This window comes from Bos mutus, chromosome 26 (genome assembly GCF_027580195.1).
Source record: "Bos mutus isolate GX-2022 chromosome 26, NWIPB_WYAK_1.1, whole genome shotgun sequence".
Classification (NCBI taxonomy): Eukaryota; Metazoa; Chordata; class Mammalia; order Artiodactyla; family Bovidae; genus Bos; species Bos mutus.
The window spans coordinates 17,389,222-17,408,611 of NC_091642.1; the positions used below are offsets into that span (position 1 = coordinate 17,389,222).

The following is a 19,390-nucleotide window of genomic DNA, read 5'->3' on the forward strand; positions in this document are numbered from 1 at the left end:
AGGATTACATACATGTTTAATACTAATATAGTTCAGAAATAACAGTGTCAATATTACTGCCAATAAGCATACTGAAAAAGCTTGAAGTTTCTTTTATATTTTTCCCCTCGGAATAACATCTCAAAAGGAATGCTTGGTGAAACACTCCAGTATTCTTGCTGGGAAATCCCATGGACAGAGAAGCCTGCTGGGCTTGGGCTGCAGTCCATGGGATCTCAGAGTCTGACGCGACTGAGTGACTAAACAACAGGAATGTTTGGTATATTTATTGCTTAAAAGTCATTTCTTTACTGTCACACTTTAACTGCATAATGTGTTTTAACTAATATCTTCATTTAAGGAGGGAGGTGCCATTTCCTGTTGGAAAGAGGAATAGAGTTACACAGTGTTGAATGTTTTTCAAGTGAGACTTTTTGTTTTGGGGGTTTTGTTCTTTCAGTCATGAGTTGTGCAGTAAGAAGCCTTAAATCAAAGAGCAGCACTAAACTGGGCAGAGTAGGTTTGCAAAACCTCCAGACTGAAACTGCTCACCTTCTCCGGACGTGATTATGCAACTGTACTCAGTATACGTTTCCCCCGCCCAGTACACTATATATATATAGACATATATATAGCTAATTATTGAGCAGCACTGGCGTGCCAAACCCCACTTTGCGTGCTAGGGTGATGACACTTCCCGTGCTCAAGGCTCACAGTCGGGTACTAGAAAGGAACGCACCAACAGTTTATTATTAAACAATGGCAGTAGGTGCCAAGCGGTAGGCATGAATGCGGTGTTATGGAAACCCCCAGGGCCTCTCCCAGAGATGAACTGTCTGAGGGGCAGGTAGGCAGCTCCTGCTGACTCCGCCCACGTCAGGTGCAAGACTAACGCATCAGAGCTGGGAGGTCACAATTTCAAATTCTCTTTATGTCCCTGAGTAAGACGAGTAGGGGCCAAAGGGTGCAGAGGGATCAGCTCCAAGGAGCGCGTCCTACAGGAAGCAATAACCTACTTGGATCGGGGAGAGGCGTGAGAGGTAGGGCCGGACTAGCGAGGCAGGACAGCTGGCTCGCCAGAATGGCCAAGGGGTGGCGAGTTCCGAAGACGAAGTGCCCGGGAAGGACGCTCGCCGAGCTGGAAACAGAGGATCGTCGGCCCCGCCCACTGCAGACAGGTTCCCCAGGCCCAAGGTGCGTTGCGTCACGGCGCCTTCGCCTCGTTGATTGGCTCCTCCGAGGAGCCCCGCCCCCTCAGCTGTAGCCTGGCCGGCTTCGGCGTCGCCGCCATCTTTGTTGATGTGTCAGCTCCGCGGGGGCTTGGGGCAGCCGCGGCGGAGGGAGCGTGCTTTTGGCTCTGTTCCCACCGCTCTGCCCACCGCCCCCGCACTTCCAGGTCTGCGGGGCCCCTCTATGGAGAAGTTGATTCCTGAGTGGTAGTTCCAGCGGCTTCTTTAGGGGTGTGGCCTGAGGCTCGGATCAGTGGGGTAAGTACCCTAGAGGGGCGCCCGGGGAGGACCGAGGAGTCGCGGTGGCGGCGCGGCGGGCTTCCCACCTCCTGCGCCATCCTGCACGTCCCGGGGCGGCTCCCTAGCCTGGCTTCTCGAGGGAGTTAGGCGAGCGCTGGGGGAAGGAGTTCCCTCCTCTCTCTGCCTCCCGGCCGTCAGTCCCGGGCCGCCGGGGCCGGAGGCGGCGGAGGGTCGCGGGGGCCCGTGGGGGCCGCGCCTCCTGAGAGGTCCGTAGAGAGCGGCAGAACTTAGGCCGCTGGCCGGGTCTCCCCGTGTGTACAACAGCTAAGCCCCACCTGCACGGCCACCCCTCATGGACTCAGCGTCTGTTTCTCCTTTCCTCTCCAAGTTGACTGTGTTCGTGTTTCGTGTTTACTGTAGTGACTTTAAACCCTTTTCCAAACACTTCCATTACTATGATTTTAAGCAATTTTAGAGACGATTCTTTGGGATCGTGGTTATGAGCGAAATCGTTCTTGGTATTTATATTGCCTCCCCCCCCCGCCCCCGCCAAGGACATCAAGGCATTTGATAAATCTTGGTTGCTAAGGATCAGATTTCAAATTTATGTGTCTGTCAAACCTGTAAAATGGTACACCCCCTTCTACATGTCCCCTCGTAGCAATCTTGGGGAACAGTGCAGGTATAATTATTCATCGCCTGTTAACAACGGAAGAACTTTAGCTAATTTTTACATCTTGATTTTGCTTAGAGGAAAGAGGCCTGGATTTGAAACATCTGGGTTATCTTCGATTTGATGATCTTGTTACCTCCGAGAGTTATGTAGTATAGTAATGCCGGGCAGCCCCAGGCGTTTGGCAGCTTTCTCTGTGTGTACCTGTGTAATCTACCTTTCATGCCTACCTTTTTAAATTTCTTCTAAAATGATAGGTTGGGAGTTTTTCTGAGGACAATATGTGGCAAATCAGTGAAAGTGTTTCAAGAGGTATGCTGGCAGTCGCTCAAAAACAAACAAAAAAACACACCAAAAAACTGTAAGTGTTTAGGTATGCTTGTGGGTGTAGCCTTCCGGACTGCTAACTACACCTTCATATTTGCAGAGTGTGGGAAAGATTAAGGTGTGAGAGATGTTAATAGTAAAACCGACCATCCGCTTGTGTATCTTTTCTATTCAGCTACTTTCAAATTCCTTATCCATCATTGTACAAATAGAAAACAGTGAAGATTGGCTTTGTTTTTCTTTTTCTCTTTTTTCCTTCCTTTTTGGTCCTTTCCTATTATTTTAAATTCAGTGGAAAATACTGAGTGATTCACAAACTTTGCAGTATAAAGAATTAAAACCCCTTGTTACATTGTAATAGGCGGGCATGTATAATCACTAAAGATTCTACCTGGAAATGCCTGGCTTACATTTATATTCGTTTTACTCTTTTTAAGACCTTTTCTTATTCATAATACCTGCATATAAATTCGGAGGTTCCTTTAAAAATCTCACTGATTCACTCCACTGATTCCATAGAGAGTGGAGATTCCATAAGAGTATCACTGGTATTTCAGAGTCTTGTTTATTGCTAACGAGAAAGCAGTGGTGGAGCACAGTAACCGACCTTTAACCTTTTAGTCCCTTCAACCGTAAACTAAAGAGTTGTTCTTTGATGCTATTCAGTGACAGCATAGCTAATGAGGATTGCTTAGTATATTCTATTTAAAACCATCTATTTACAAATACATGCTAACTTCCTGGAAGTCTGCTCTTTAGGAGAGATGATAGGTTGATGCAGCCTTTATTTAGAGATTTAGAAAAATCATTTTTTCCTTTGAAGAATGACTAATAATCTGTACTAGTTTTTCAAATTCATCTTAACAGTTTCATGTTAAAGACTCCTTAACCTGAAGTTACGTTTCTTTCACAAAGTTTAGATTTGTTTTTTTACCTCTTATCTCTAGTTTTAAATAATTAAAGCTGATTCTTGAATTTCTTATAAACATGTCACTGGGCTTACTGTGTTGGGAATATTATGTTCAGTGTCATTTCGGGGCAACCTTGGGAGCATTAGTTCAGTTCAGTCGCTCAGTCGTGTCTGACTTCTTGCGACCCCATGAACTGCAGCACTCCAGGCTTCCCTGTCCATCACTGACTACCCGAGCTTACTCAGACTCACGTCCATTGAGTCGGTGATGTCATCCAACCATCTTGTCCTCTGTCATCCCCTTCTCCTCCCACCTTCAATCTTTCCCAGCATCAGGGTCTTTGCACATGAGTCAGTTCTTTGCATCTGGTGGCCAAAGTATTGGAATTTCAGCTTCAGCATCAGTCCTTCCGATGAATATTCAGGACTGATTTCCTTTAGGATGGGAGCATAGATAACTTAAATTTGCGAGTAACCCTGTAATTTTATTATTTCAGAAGCCACCTTTCAACTTTATTTCTCAGCTACTGAGATTTTAAAAATCTATTTGGGCTAAGAAGTAAACAAAAGAAGTACTGGTGTGAAGGGGCAAAGACAGAAAGTAGAAATCAAACCCAGCAAAGTGTCAATTGGATTGTGAGTACAGTTGCCTGTCATTAAGAAACACGAATTATTCACCTGCTTCAGAGATGATCATGTCATAGCTAATAATTTAATTTTTTGGTAAATTGCATTGTACCAAATTAACCAAGCCCAGGCCAAAGGTGGCTTCAAAATATAAACATTAACCAGAACTTCTTAATATAAGGCAGACTTAAAACTTATCTTTTTAAAATTTTTTTTAGGTTATTAGCTAGTCCCATTTTGAAAAGGAAACTAGGTCAACCCTGCCCCCGTTTTTTTGTTTTTTAGTTTTTAGTTTTTAGGTTTTTTGGGGGGGGGAAATTAGCTGAAAATACTTTTCGTGTTTTCTTAGAGTCATTGAACTTTTTTTGGTGAGGTCTATACAAGGAGCTTCTAGATGAGATTTCTATGCTAATAACTTTTCTGATTTAAAAGTTACTATAAGACATACATAAAATTCCATGGATCTAAAATACCAAACTGATAATATGACATATAACTTGTAATGTGATATATGATGTGGCTACTTTGCTGCTTTTTCCTGGAGTCTTGACAGACCGTAATTTCTCTTGTTATCGTATCACAGGTTTTCGTACTGTTTGTGGGGGTGAGTGTCCTGCTGCATCTATTGCCCTGAGTCTTTTCACCATCTTTTTCTGTGTGTGTTATAGTATACATATTGTGAAATTCTGAATGCCCTGACCCATGGGTGCAAAGCTAAACAAAGCCCTACAGGGATAATTGACCTTGGCCTCATATGATACACTTTTTAAACTAATGGACAAAGAGCTAGTGATGTGTTTCACAAGGAAACGCAGTATATTAAAGTTGAATTTTACCAAAAAGCTCATTTACAGTGTGACTACTTTACAAATAAATCTTCCTTTTGATAGAACTAGTCTAGAGTTCTTTGAAATAACAAGCTCAGGTTTTAATCTTTTAAGAGTAGAATTAGGTTCGCCTTGTATAAACTTCAGTGTCAGATATTTTCATTACGTGAAACAAAGTTTTATGTCTCTGGTATGGGTTCTTTTCTGTTCATTATTCTGTGTTTTAAAACTTTATCCAGGAAAGTATTTATATTTTGTAGTTCATATCTATCGAAAGTCAGACACTTGGGGGTTGTGATCAGTTTATGTTGGACTGAGGATGATGATTTTGGTTGCTTCTGATTTTAATTGTTTTATTAGAACATTATTAGAACTGGTCGGAAAGATAAGTTATCATTTTGTTTATTCTGTTTTCAAAGTGTATTTGAGGAATGTGTAAAAGACCTTTGGATGTACTTACTTTTTTTTCAAAGGACAGTAAACTATTATATTGAAGAACAGGAGTGCCATCACAAGCTCAACTTGCTTATCTTGATGTACATTACTTGAGAAGCTACAGCTGGTATTATTTGAGACTCAAATGGTACAATTTGTAAGTTTAAAATTTGTAGTTTGTTATAGATAACATTTATGCCGAACTGAGTCACATGTTTCTGTTGGAGTTAAACACTCATATGTTTCTTATATAGCGTCTCATGGAATGCTGACCTTCCAGTTACAATACTGTAAACAAAGAGTAAAAGGTTTAACACAGATTTTGTGTGTTGGTTCATTACACCAGAAAGTAAACTCCAGAAAGATATCTGTTTTATTCACTGCTTTGTTCTCAACAGGTAAGACAGTGCTGAACATAATTCATATTCAATACATATGTGGTGAATAAATGAATTAATATCTAGTTTAGAAATGTATTTCTGGTTTGGCAGTTTTGTATGAGGTTTGTATGTTTGATAATCTAGTACCAAATGTCTGTGGATTTGGATTAGTTTGTATTTGCATTTATTGAGTAAGCTTTTTTCTTTTGTTGTTTGTTTATACTGCTAATTACTGGCAAACAAGAAATAGTATTAAAAGTTGTTAAAAACAGAGTTTTTGTTTATAAGGTTCTTAGATAGGAATGATTTTGTACAGTTGCTGGTTAAGAATAAAATCTATGGTGAATAATGGTTGGCTTTAAGGCAAGTGAAGAGTGTTTCTTGACCAGTTGCCTACAGCTGATGAGCTCCAGTAAGAGCGAAACCACTTCTCACTCTGCTGAAACAGTTTTGAAGTGCGAATTGGTCCTGTAGTACTGTGTCAGAAACAGAAACAACCCTGGTGGGAAAAAAAGTCCTTGAATTAAGAGGAATTTTGTGACTTCGCTAAATTGAAATATAGTGTCTTCCCCTAATGAGTAAGAATTGCTAAAAAGTCAAGTAACCTGTGTTTTTTCTTACCTCAGCAAAAGAGATTGTAATTAGTAATTATAGTCACTATGTCTGTATATGAGTGTGAATTTGATTTATACAAGCACTTCTTAACTAAAGCAATCTTATATACAACTGTATAGTTTTGCATCCTACCCCTTTAATATACGCCTAGGCTATTCCATCATTGGTAGCTTTAATGACATCTACTCCTTTACCCCCACCCCCAAGAAAAAATTTGTACAGCAGCCAAATGGGCCTGCATCAGCATTGCCAGCTGGAGGCCCACAGGAGGACTCAGCTGACTGTTTCCCCTGCTTAGCTGCAGACAGTCAAGCACATGATGGCGGCCCCTCCCTGCAGCGTTCTTGTGTACTTACTTACTCTTGGCGATGGCTTTTTACATATAGACACACAAATCTTCTTTAACGCCTTTCCTTTTGCCCCGATCAGTATTCATTTGAACATCTGAAAACTGAGTTTGCAGACTAAGTGGTTATCAGATGCCAGTTTATGTGGATACTTTTTCCAAAGATCATGGACATATTACTGAGAAACAATATAGAAAGTACTTGCCTTTTGATGTGGAACTGTGTTTGTGATAGTCACTTAGTCGTGTGTGACTCTTTGTGACCCCAAGTATTGTAGCCTGCCAGGCTCCTCTGTCCATGGAATTCTCCAGGCAAGAATATTGGAATGGGTTGCTATTTCCTTCTCCAGGGGATCTTCCTGACCCAGGGATTGAACCCAGGTCTCCTGCATCAGAGGCAGATTCTTTATCATCTGAGCTACAGCCTTCTTTAATTTGCAGAGGTTTGATATGTAAAACAGAATCTAAGCTGAGGTATTTATAGCAACAGGTGTGTGTTTGTTCATTTATTACCTAGATGAAGAGCCGGCAGAATGAGACATTTTTGTTGTTCTGTGCTGTCTTGCACATAGCAAGTCTTCTTACAGCCAGGTTTCCACCCTCTAAATGTCTTCAGCACCCGCAGCTCATTGTGTAAACTCAGCCCCACCCTCACTGAGAACCATTGAATAGCATTTGCAAGAATGACTGTAAGTGTAGTAGAGAATATATTTGTTGGATTTGTTTATCTTTTTACTATTACTGTTTCATTGCTTAGGATTTAAGAAGTTTGATTCAGTTCAGAGTGAGGTTCCTCTTCCTTGCGAGTACGGAAATCTTTTAAAAGGCTGTTGAGAAATGCCACAAGGAAGGCTATGATTGTGTACCTGATGAGTGTAAGTACAGTATGTTTTCATTTACATGAGAGGGTTTTTTTTGTGCTTGCCATTAGGGAAAATTTGGAGGCGACATGACCTTAGAGTCTGTCCTTTAAGTATAATTAGGCTCTGGATAGACTGAAGGGAGGGCCTTCCTTGGTAGCTCAGCAGTAAAAAATCCTCCTGCAATGCAGCAGAAGTGGTTCAGTCCCTGGGTGGGGAAGATGCCTTGGAGAAGGAAGTAGCACCCGGCTCTAGAATTCTTGCCTGGAGAACCCCATGGACAAAGGAGCTTGGTGGGCTACAGTCCATGGGTCACAAGAAGTGGACACAACTTAGGGGCTAAACCACTGCCACTAGACTGAAGGGCCACTGGTCTAGATGAGAGCAAAGCCATGGAGACGTTAACGTGCACATTGTTTGGAGGAATCTAGAGTCGTCTGGTCAAGGGCTGGTAAGGTACGATAGAGAAATACTAGGATTTTAAGATTGTGTTGAGAGATAAGATTGAGAAAATAGTACAGTCGCAACTCTGAAGTATAAACATGAAATGTCCACATCCCCTCCACTTGCCTCTGAGGTACAGTCCTTTAATAATGTCTTGGTTTGGTGTCAAAACTCTTCTGCCACTTTTGATTACTAGAAAAAACTTATTCCAGGAATTACGACTGGTTTCACTTGCTTACAAAAGCAGACAACAAAAACATGTTAATCATAAACTCTTTCTTCTCTATGAAGAAATGTTGAAACTTAGTTCCCAGCTGCTCAGATTAAAGAAGAGATGTAATTTGGCTCTAAAATTTGTCCCCCCTCCTTCCTCTTAACTGGCCCTTTCAGAGTTGGGGGAATACCAGCCAGTGGAGGCAGAGTTCTCACTATCTGAAACTTGAAAGAGGGAAGCAGTAGCTCTGCCTTTACTCTGATTCATCTGGTTGTATTTGATGTGATCTCCCTGGAGGTGGTGTGTGTGGTGTTTTGGGGAGAAGGGGCAGTTCTGTAACTCCCTTGACCCTTGTGCCACCGAGGATTCACTTTGCAGGGCAGCTCCTGTGCCTCTGTGGCAGAGCCAATGTAGTGTACACTTACCGCCTTCTCTGGATTGGATGACACTTACCTGGTGCCGTCTCAGGTCATCTGCCCTTATATTAGCCTTCTTGCTCCTTGACTTGGAGTTTCAGGAAGGAGAGCTGGAGCAAGGATGGAGTGAGATTGAGAAACCAACAGTTCAAGTGTTCAGATAGGAAGTTATCAGGCCTGGGTTGAGTTGCAGGAAGGGGACAGTGACAGCAGAAATGAGGGTGTAATTGCAGGAAACATGAAATCAGTAGAAGAATATGAGGCTAAAGGAAAGAAAGAGTCATGACGAAGAAAAACGATAGCATTGGCAGAAATAAAGGATGAGGGGTTCTCAACCTTAGAAGCTATTGTTGTGATTCTGGATTTAGCCATTTTTTGAATTGAGCCACTGGAAATGCCACTATTCGTGTGAGATTATTACAGATGTAGAAGTAGAGTGAAAACAAAGAGGTAATTTGTTATCTGTAACTCAGGAGCACAGGGTGAAACCAAGTGCGCGTCAACCATGAGCTTGTGGCTTCAGTGATCACACTGGAGGAGTTCTAGCAGGGAAAATAAAGCTGTGGACTGAACCCTGGGGAACGTGAAAGCTGGGTAAGAAGATAACCATTGTTTGTGTGATGCTTTTCTGTCGACAAAGCACGGCACACAGACAAGCGCCATAGAGTCATCAAATGAAAGTTTCTTCTGACTTGGTCAGTCTATGCTGGAGAGTCACAGACTCGTTCTCTTTCAAACAGATTCTTTATCTTCTGTCCATTACATTTGGTCAGCTCTGAACTCGACTTCAGTAGATATCACATAACATTGACTAGTTATGACTAGTTATGATGTTTGAAAGCACTTTTTAGATTGATTTCCAAATTAAGATTTCAAATTCAGCAGCAATACATTCATAAGTTGTATCTTAAAATTAGTTATTTTGAGGAAGGTAGTGGCTTCCTTCCAAATGAGGAAGCCACATAGTGGCTAAGGTCCCTGTTTGAGAATTATTTTACTTTGTCCTTGATTTGGAATACACCTTACTCATAAGGGTTTTTATTAACTTACTGCATTTATTGTTATTGCCTAAACCAAACTTTTATTGCTAGTGTGGACTTTGTCTTAGTTGTAACATACACACAGCAAGATAATAATGATAATTTGTTTGGTTGTTTGGAAATACGTTGTACAAGTAGGTAATTTATAGTATTAGGGCCAATGTCTAATTAGTTGATGCCAGGATATTTAACAGGCAAGCTGGTCTTCTTTTCCTTTCTTAGAATTCTTCATTAAGATTGTTGGAATGTTCTATGTTTTTTTGTCTCAGGATGGATTTTGAAGTTGACTAATTTTCAGAAAATAGCTAGCTTAGTAACCCTCATAAACAGCTTAAAAAAATATATTCTAACATTGTTGAATTAGGTTTGTAAATGTTCCTTTTATGAGCGAAGCAATGCAAATGGGGTCCATCTGAGTTGTGCTGAGCATTGTGTGTTCTTGATGAGAATGTTTGGAAATCACTATGATACTTCTTTATCCCAGGGAGACACATGAATTCCTGCCAGGAATCCTTTACACCTTGACTTCTTTCAGCTCAGCTATAGGTGTCTGGGCTGTAGGCAGCTGTGTTTTATTGTCTAGTTTTCCTTTGGCAGTAAATAGCATTGTTAATGTACATTGTTTTATTACCTTGATGTGTAATTTCTTGCCTATTGTTTTCATTGCTATCTGATTTCTGCAATAGTTTGTTTTAAGTTCTTTACATAGTCTTTTTTTCCCCTTATGGAGCTAAAGGAATTCTATTAATTAACAATTCTTGGGCACTAATCTCATTATTAGTATCATTGTGTACCCAGTATCATGGGGCCAAACTGCCGCTGAAGTGAAGCGGTAGGACTGGATCGAAGGAGAAGAGAGTGAACGAACTTTTACTGGTAAAATGTGTAGCCTTAGTTTTTCCACATCATGAAATGCATGCAACTATATATGGGGTCTTGGTTTAAAAAAAACTTTTTAAAAATGTGTGTTTTGACTTTCTTAGATGTAAGACGAAGATCAGGAGCAGATTTGAAGACGTACACAGTGAATCGGTGCCAGTCAGCATGTCGGAGACAGAGCACATAGCCTCCATTTCCTCTGATCAAAATATTGAGAAAACGTCGGAAACAAAGGAAGGCTCATGCAACTCTTCTTCTGGTGTTGAAAGCAGCAGCTTAGAAAATGAGTCCAAACTGTTGTCATTAAACTTGGATAAAACTTTATGTCAGCCTAATGAACACAATAATCAAACTGAAACACAGGAAAATTATATTCCAGATCATGGTGGGGGTAAGGATTCCTGTGCTAAAACAGACACAGGCCCAGAAAGTTCTGAACAAATAGCTAGTTTTCCTGGTGGAGATTTTACAAAGCAAGTTTTGAAAACAAGTGAAGCAGAACAAACAGTCACACAAATATTGGCGGAATTAAGGTCATCTACATTTACAGAAGCAGGTAATCAAAAGACTTACTCAGAAAGTCCTTATGATACAGACTGCACCAAGAAACTTATTTCAAAAATAAAGAATGTTTCAACATCAGAGGATTTGTTGGAAGAAATAGAATCTGAGCTCTTATCTACTGAGTTTGCAAAAGAACACCGAGTACCAAATGGAATGAATAAGGGAGAAAATGCATTAATTATGTTTGAAAAGTGTGTGCAAGATAAGTATTTGCAGCAGGAACACACCATAAAAAAGTAAGTTTTTTATTCTTTCAAGTCATTTTTTACATGGGGATTAAAGATTAAATTCTTTAAAGTATCATTTTATTTACTTTTATTTCCGCAGTAGAGCCATGCACATAAGTAGTTAAGTTATTGAGCAAATGTCAAGTTTGCCTAGTTAATACATAACTTTTTTTTAGGATGTGATATTTTCATTATTTTAGAAATAGTAGGTAAATAGTGTTTTTAAGAGTGTTATATATAATATACCTATGTTAAATATGTTAGCATATATAGAAATGTTTATAAAGGCACTGTTTTGAATATGATTCAAAATTTGTTTTAGATAGAAGTCTTAATATGTTAAGTTTAAAAGAATAAATGTTGTATTAAAGTGTAAGTTCATTAAAGATCTAGAAATGTTTGTAAAGACAGCTCAATTTTTTCATTTTTAAAAGAATGTAAAGCATTACATTGTCAGAACTAAGATAAATTCAAAAGGAATGAGAAGTTGTGAAATTAAAAATTTTTTCTTAAAATCCCTGCTGTAAATTTATTGGTTAAAAAAATTAAAATTTAGAGAACAGAAGAATTGGTATATTATCATTCAGTAAATAATAACATAGTTAATTTTTGCCTTCTCTTCAATTTGTGGAGTTAATTTCTATTTTAACAACAGTTTAAATTTCATTTTATCTTTTCCTAGTGTTATATCACCCTGTGTTTTCGTTTTATATTTATATGTGTCAGTGATGCATATATTTAATATACTCTTATAACCCTTATAAAGGAAAATGAAACTTGCTAGCCTTCATTAATATAGACTGATTCCTTTTTTAAAAAGTGATACTTTAAAAAAGTTTTTTAGAATGGGAGGGGTATGTGTAGAGAAAGGGGAGGAGGAAATTGGTTTATCCAATGAATTTTAATCCCAGTATCCAAAGCCTTTTTTTCCTATTTTTTATTTTTAAATTGTGATAAAATACACATAGCATAAAATTTGCCACCTTAACCATTTTTAAATGTGCAGTTTGGTAGTATTAAGTATATTCACAGAGTGTGCAGCCAGCACCGTAGCTTTTCATGGATTTGAAGCTCTATATCCATCAAACAACTCCCTATTCCCCTACCCTGGTCGCTGGTAACCACCATTCTGTCGTGCTTTCTAAGAGTTTGACTGCTCTAGATACTTCGTGTAAATGAAATTGTACAGTATTTGCCTTTTTGTGACTGGCTTGTTTCACTTAGCGAATGTCCTCAAGGTTCATCCCAACTGTAGTATGTGTTAGAGTTTCTTTCCTTTTTAGGGTTGAATAATAGTCCACTGTATGTATGTTGTATATTGTTTATCTTTCCATCCGTCAGTGGACATTTGGGTTGCTTCTACCTTTTGACCGTCTTGAATAATGCTGCTGTGAACATGAGTGTACAAATATCTGTTGAGACTCCAGATATCTCTTGATACTTTCTTAATACTGCCTAAAAACTAATGGCAGCTACTGCTGCTAATAACTTAACTGGAATGCTGCTGTTATGGAAAAAACTATGGTTTTATACTTGAACCATCAGTTTTTCTGCCATTCTTGCTTTTCTGGGTAACTTCCTTATTTCCAGAAGCTGAAGTTGAATGGTTCTATGAAGACCTACAAGACCTTTTAGAACTAACACCCCAAAAAGATGTCCTTTTCATTATAGGGGACTGGAATGCAAAAGTAGGAAGTCAAGAAACACCTGGCTGCTGCTGCTGCTGTGTCGCTTCAGTCACGTCCGACTCTGTGCGACCCCATAGACGGCAGCCCACCAGGCTCCCGCGTCCCTGGGATTCTCCAGGCAAGAATACTGGAATGGGTTGCCATTTCCTTTTCCAATGCATGAAAGTGAAAAGTGCAAGTGAAGTTGCTCAGTCGTGTCCGACTCTTAGCGACCTCAAGGACTGCAGCCCACCAGGCTCCTCCGTCCATGGGATTTTCCAGGCAAGAGTACTGGAGTGGGGTGCCATTGCCTTCTCCGAGAAACACTTGGAGTAACAGGCAAATTTGGCCTTGGAATACGGAATAAAGCAGGGCAAAGACTATTAGAGTTTTGCCAAGAAAATGCACTGGTCATAACAAACACCCTCTTCCAACAACACAAGAGAAGACTCTATACATGGACATCACCAGATGGTCAACACCGAAATCAGATTGATTATATTCTTTGCAGCCAAAGATGGAGAAGCTCTATACAGTCAGCAAAAACAAGACCAGGAGCTGACTGTGGCTCAGACCATGAACTCCTTATTGCCAAATTCAGACTGAAATTGAAGAAAGTAGGGAAAACCACTAGACCATTCAGGTATGACCTAAATCAAATCCCTTATGATTATACAGTGGAAGTGAGAAATAGATTTAAGGCACTAGATCTGATAGACAGAGTGCCTGATGAACTATGGAATGAGGTTCGTGACATTGTACAGGAGACAGGGATCAAGACCATCCCCATGGAAAAGAAATGCCAAAAAGCAAAATGGCTGTCTGGGGAGGCCTTACAAATAGCTGTGGAAAGAAGAGAAGCGAAAAGGAAAGATATAAGCATCTGAATGCAGAGTTCCAAAGAATAGCAAGAAGAGATAAGAAAGCCTTCTTCAGCGATCAATGCAAAGAAATAGAGGAAAAAAACAGAATGGGAAAGACTAGAGATCTCTTCAAGAAAATCAGAGATACCAGAGGAACATTTCATGTAAAGATGGGCTCAATAAAGGACAGAAATGGTATGGACCTAACAGAAGCAGAAGATATTAAGAAGAGGTGGCAAGAATACACAGAAGAACTGTACAAAAAAGAGCTTCATGACCGAGATAATCATGATGGTGTGATCACTGACTTAGAGCCAGACATCCTGGAATGTGAAGTCAAGTGGGCCTTAGAAAGCATCACTACGAACAAAGCTAGTGGAGGTGATGGAATTCCAGTTGAGCTATTCCAGATCCTGAAAGATGATGCTGTGAAAGTGCTGCACTCAATATGCCAGCAGATTTGGAAAACTCAGCAGTGGCTACAGGACTGGAAAAGGTCAGTTTTCATTCCAATCCCAAAGAAAGGCAATGCCAAAGAATGCTCAAGCTACCACACAGTTGCGCTCATCTCACACGCTAGTAAAGTAATGCTCAAAATTCTCCAAGCCGGGCTTCAGCAATACGTGAACCGTGAACTTCCTGATGTTCAAGCTGGTTTTAGAAAAGGCAGAGGAACCGGAAATCAAATTGCCAACATCCGCTGGATCATGGAAAAAGCAAGAGAGTTCCAGAAAAACATCTATTTCTGTTTTATTGACTACGCCAAAGCCTTTGACTGTGTGGATCACAATAAACTGGCAATTCTGAAAGAGATGGAATACCAGACCACCTGACCTGCCTCTTGATAAACCTGTGTGCCCGTCAGGAAGCAACAGTTAGAACTGGACATGGATCAACAGACTGGTTCCAAATAAGAAAAGGAGTTCGTCAAGGCTGTATATTGTCACCCTGTTTATTTAACTTATGTGCAGAGTACATCATGAGAAACTGAAAGGTTGTTGTTGAATCACGTGAATATACCAGGATTCTTGGCCCCTGGAGGAGAAGAATTCAATCCGGGGCCAGAGACGAGGCTTGATCGCTCAGAGCTTTTGTGTAATAAAGTTTTATTAAAGTATAAAGGAGATAGAGAAAGCTTCTGACATAGGCATCAGAAGGGGGCAGAAAGAGTACCCGCTTGCTAGTGTTAACAATGAGGTTATATAATCCAAAGAATGTCTGGAGGTTGTAAAGACCTCATCAGACCTACTCCCATAATTTACATTTTAAGATAACACTGTCCTCAGGCAAGATACATCCTTGTAAAGACCAGGTCTACTCCCATAATTAACATTTTAAGATAACAGAAGATTGAATCCAAAGACTGTCCTTAGGCAGGATACATTATTGTTATATAATCCTAAGGAATGCGGAGAAAGAAAAAAAGTTTGTCCTTTCTTCCTCCTTGAGAATTCCAGACCCCTCTCTCCTTGGGGACCCTTAGACTCCCTATCAACCTGCCTAGGAACTGACTCTCTCAAAATGCTGGGCTGGAAGAAACACAAGCTGGAATCAAGATTGCTGGGAGAAATATCAATAACCTCAGATATGCAGATGACACCACCCTTATGGCAGAAAGTGAAGAGGAACTAAAAAGCCTTTTGATGAAAGTGAAAGTGGAGAGTGAAAAAGTTGGCCTAAAGCTCAACATTCAGAAAATGAAGATCATGGCATCCGGTCCCATTACTTCATGGGAAATAGATGGGGAAACAGTGGAAACAGTGTCAGACTTTATTTTTCTGGGCTCCAAAATCACTGCAGATGGTGACTGCAGCCGTGAAATTAAAAGGCGCTTACTCCTTGGAAGGAAAGTTAAGACCAACCTAGATAGCATATTCAAAAGCAGAGACATTACTTTGCCAACAAAGGTTTGTCTAGTCAAGGCTATGGTTTTTCCTGTGGTCACGTATGGATGTGAGAGTTGGACTGTGAAGAAGGCTGAGCGCCGAAGAATTGATGCTTTTGAACTGTGGTGTTGGAGAAGACTCTTGAGAGTCCCTTGGACTGCAAGGAGATGCAACCAGTCCATTCTGAAGGAGATCAGCCCTGGGATTTCTTTGGAAGGAATGATGCTAAAGCTGAAACTCCAGTACTTTGGCCACTTCATGCGAAGAGTTGACTCATTGGAGAAGACTCTGATGCTGGGAGGGATTGGGGGCAGGAGGAGAAGGGGATGACAGAGGATGAGATGGCTGGATGGCATCACTGACTCGATGGACGTGAGTCTGAGTGAACTCCGGGAGTTGGTGATAGACAGAGAGGCCTGGGGTGCTGCAATTCATGGGGTTGGAAAGAGTGGGACAAGACTGAGTGACTGATCTGATCTGATCTGATTTATACTTTAATCTTTTAAAGTTTCCCTTTGAGATTATTCCTGATACTTCTTTCTACTTTCCTTAGATTTTGAGTCTTGACCACTTTCATATTTCTCTTGTAAATTATAAGATGTTATAGATTTGATAATAATAGCCAGAAGACTTAGTGTGCCTGGCACTTTCCATGTATTAATGCATGGAATCCTCACAAAACAACTCTATGCAGTATGAACAGTTATTATTCCCATCTTACAGATAAGGTAACTTGAAGCACAGAGAAGTTTAGTAACTAACTTGCTCTGGGTCACAAGTTACTAAATGACAAAGTTAAAATCTGAACCCATTTAGTCTGGCTTAAGTGAATTTTTTAAATGTGCTTATCAGAAATGAACAGGTTACATGTTATTAAATTTAGCTAAAAACATTAGGAATACAGTAGAAAGTTAATTCCTCTTTTGTGCTCTATCATGTCAGGACAGAGGCAGTGTGGTAGACGGGGGCAATAAGCACAGTTGGAAGGTTCCCACTGCCAGTTGCAAGCTTTGTTTGCTTAGTTAAGTCAACCTCTCTGAGACAAAGATTTTTCATCTGTATGAAGGGGACAATACTTACCTGATAGGATTGTTTTGAAGACATTAAAGGGTTAAAATATTATTACTTTAAATCCCAAGTTATTTTTATTATGCATGTAATATTTTAGATTTCAAATAAAATGCTTTATGATTCAGGTTAGCTCTAAAATAACTTGTCTTTTTTTCTTTTACCTTCATTCAATTTCCTGTAAAGAAAACTACCTTTTAGTTGCTTTGGCTTAAATTTTCATGAATGCATCTATTTGCAAATGTCTTTGTTTAATACATCCGTCATATTATTATCCAATGTCCCAACCAGATTTTTAATTAGGAGCAATTATTTGTGTATAGGATGTGCACTTGGCATATAAGAATAATAATTTCAGGGCTCGCTGTTCTTCACTTCTCTCTCCCTAAATTGTTTACTTTATGAACTATAGTCAGGATTCTTGTGCTTCTAGTTGTTTTCTGCAACAAATTGAGTGTTCATCTTTGTCATATACTCTGAGTTAAATCACTGTGCCATAAAAGGCTTGAAGAAGCTTGTATGCTACACAGTTTTCTATTCCCAAACATTTTCACAACGTTCCTCCTCACTGCATTCCTGTACTATGAGAGAGGTCTGTCCTGATTACCTCAAGTATAGTCATGCTGCTGCTGCTGCTAAGTCACTTCAGTTGTGTCCGACTCTGTGGGACCCCATAGATGGCAGCCCACCAGGCTTCCCCGTCCCTGGGACTCTCCAGGCAAGAACACTGGAGTGGGTTGCCATTTCTTCTCCAATGCATGAAAGTGAAAAGTGAAAGTGAAGTCGCTCAGTCCTGTCCAACTCTTAGCGACCCCGTGGACTGCAGTCTACCAGGCTTCTCCGTCCATGGATTTTCCAGGCAAGAGTACTGGAGTGGGGTGCCACTGCCTTCTCCGTAAGTATAGTCATAGTTTAACTCATTTTCCCTGTCCTCTTGCCAGTTTTTTAGTTTTCTTAATAGAACTTAATCACAACTTGGCATTTCATTATATATCTATTTATTGTTTAATTTCTCTCTTAGAATGTGAGCATCACGAGTGCAGGGATAGTTCACTGACATACCCCCGAAATGTAGACTAGTATACGTACATAGTAGGTACTCAGTCAACATTTGTTGAGTAATTGAGGGATCTTCAAAGTAGAAGATGGCAAGGAATTAGACCTGGGTCCAAATCTAATCTTCACCCACTTACTATATGTGTTAGTTGCTCAGTCATGTCCAGCTCTTTGCAACCCCATAGATTGTAGCCCACCAGGCTCCTCTGTCCCTGGGATTCTCCAGGCAAGAACACAGGAGTGGGTTGCCATTTCCTTCTCCACTTACTAAGTATATGACCTGGAATAAGTTCTAGGCTTCATTTTTGGTGTGTTTTTCCAATTCATAAAGCATAAAATAATGATTTTATAGACTTATTAATTTATAGACCTGAAAATTAAATAATACATTTAAAGCTACACTTAGGAAATAGTAATTGTGCAATAAATGTTAAATAATAGCTGTTGCTGTTGTTAGTAATCCTAAAATATTAGCTGTTAACCCTCTTAGGTATCTTATTTTATAGTTTTAAGTACTTTTATGGGTACTTTTTAAGGTTTTATTTATATTTTTTAGATAACTCAAAATGAAATTTCTGCTCACACTTTATTACTTTACATTGACTACTTCTGTAATTAGAATACCATTAAATATTAAATTAGAATATCATAGATATTAAGTTAGAATATCATTAGATTTCTAATTCTATTCTAATTTAATATCTGCTGCTGCTGCTAAGTTGTGTCAGTCGTGTCCGACTCTGTGCAACCCCATAGATGGAAGCCCACCAGGCTCCTCTGTCCCTGGGATTCTCCAAGCAAGAACACAGGAGTGGGTTGCTATTTCCTTCTCCTGATGGTATCTAATTCAGTCGTGTCCTACTGTTTGCAACCTGATGGACTGCAGCCTCCCAGGTTCCTCCGTCCATTGGATTTTCCAGGCGAAAGTACTGGAGTGAGGTGCCATTGCCTTCTCCAGGGGAGGATCTTCCCAACTCAGGGATCGAACCCTGGCCTCCCGCATTGCAGGCAGATGCTTTACCCTCTAAGCCACCAGGGAAGCCCAAGAATTAGAATGTCATTAAAATCTAAAGAGACCTTTTTCCGTCTCAGCATTATTGACATATGGGGGCAGATCATTTTTTGCTGGTGGTGGGCTGTCCTGCATTGTAGAATGTTTAGCAGCAACCCTGCCTCTACCCATAGAAAGGCTGTAGCAATGCTTTCCACGTAGTGACTTCCAACAGTGCCTGTCTCCAGACACGTGCTTGGAGGGGAAACATTATACCTGATTGACCCTGACTGATTTGAAGGGACTCCAGTTTTGAAGGGATGGAGCACATAATTCGTATGCCTTAAGACATAAAAGAGTGTGGTATTCTTTATCTGCTTATATTTCACTTAATTTGAAACATACAGATTTCTAGGAAAAGGGTAATAGCCTGTTTGCCAGAGAATGTTTTGTAAAGTATAATATGTTGTTCAGTCACTCAGTCGTGTCTGACTTTTTGCAACCCCATGGACTGCAGAACACCAGGCTTCCCTGTCCATCACCAGCTCCTGAAGCTTGCTCAAACTCATGTCCGTTGAGTTGATGATGCCATCCAACCATCTCATCCTCTGTCGCCCCCTTCTCCTC

At 40.2% G+C, this 19,390-nt stretch overlaps 2 protein-coding genes across 5 annotated transcripts in view; one reads left to right on the forward strand and one right to left on the reverse strand.

Moving 5' to 3' along the window:
• Window positions 1-1,546, reverse strand: part of TDRD1 (tudor domain containing 1) — a 62,546-nt gene extending 61,000 nt beyond the window's left edge. Inside the window, exons 1-3 of the mRNA XM_070363606.1 lie at window positions 1,475-1,546; window positions 1,188-1,390; window positions 996-1,117 (exon numbers count right to left, since the gene is read on the reverse strand). Coding sequence (XP_070219707.1) covers window positions 996-1,117; window positions 1,188-1,390; window positions 1,475-1,546 — 397 coding nt within the window. The remainder of the gene's footprint in view (window positions 1-995; window positions 1,118-1,187; window positions 1,391-1,474) is intronic.
• The window catches only part of CCDC186 (coiled-coil domain containing 186), a 46,622-nt gene continuing 28,486 nt past the window's right edge, over window positions 1,255-19,390 (forward strand). Inside the window, exons 1-6 of one of the 4 annotated variants that reach the window (XM_070363935.1) lie at window positions 1,255-1,466; window positions 2,379-2,482; window positions 5,286-5,404; window positions 5,502-5,645; window positions 8,996-9,116; window positions 10,546-11,241. In XM_070363935.1, the coding sequence (XP_070220036.1) occupies window positions 10,607-11,241 (635 nt within the window). In that variant the 5' untranslated portion in view covers window positions 1,255-1,466; window positions 2,379-2,482; window positions 5,286-5,404; ... (1 more) ...; window positions 8,996-9,116; window positions 10,546-10,606. The remainder of the gene's footprint in view (window positions 1,467-2,378; window positions 2,483-5,285; window positions 5,405-5,501; window positions 5,646-8,995; window positions 9,117-10,545; window positions 11,242-19,390) is intronic. The other 3 variants (XM_070363936.1, XM_070363937.1, XM_005900286.2) reach the window with 3 other exon arrangements.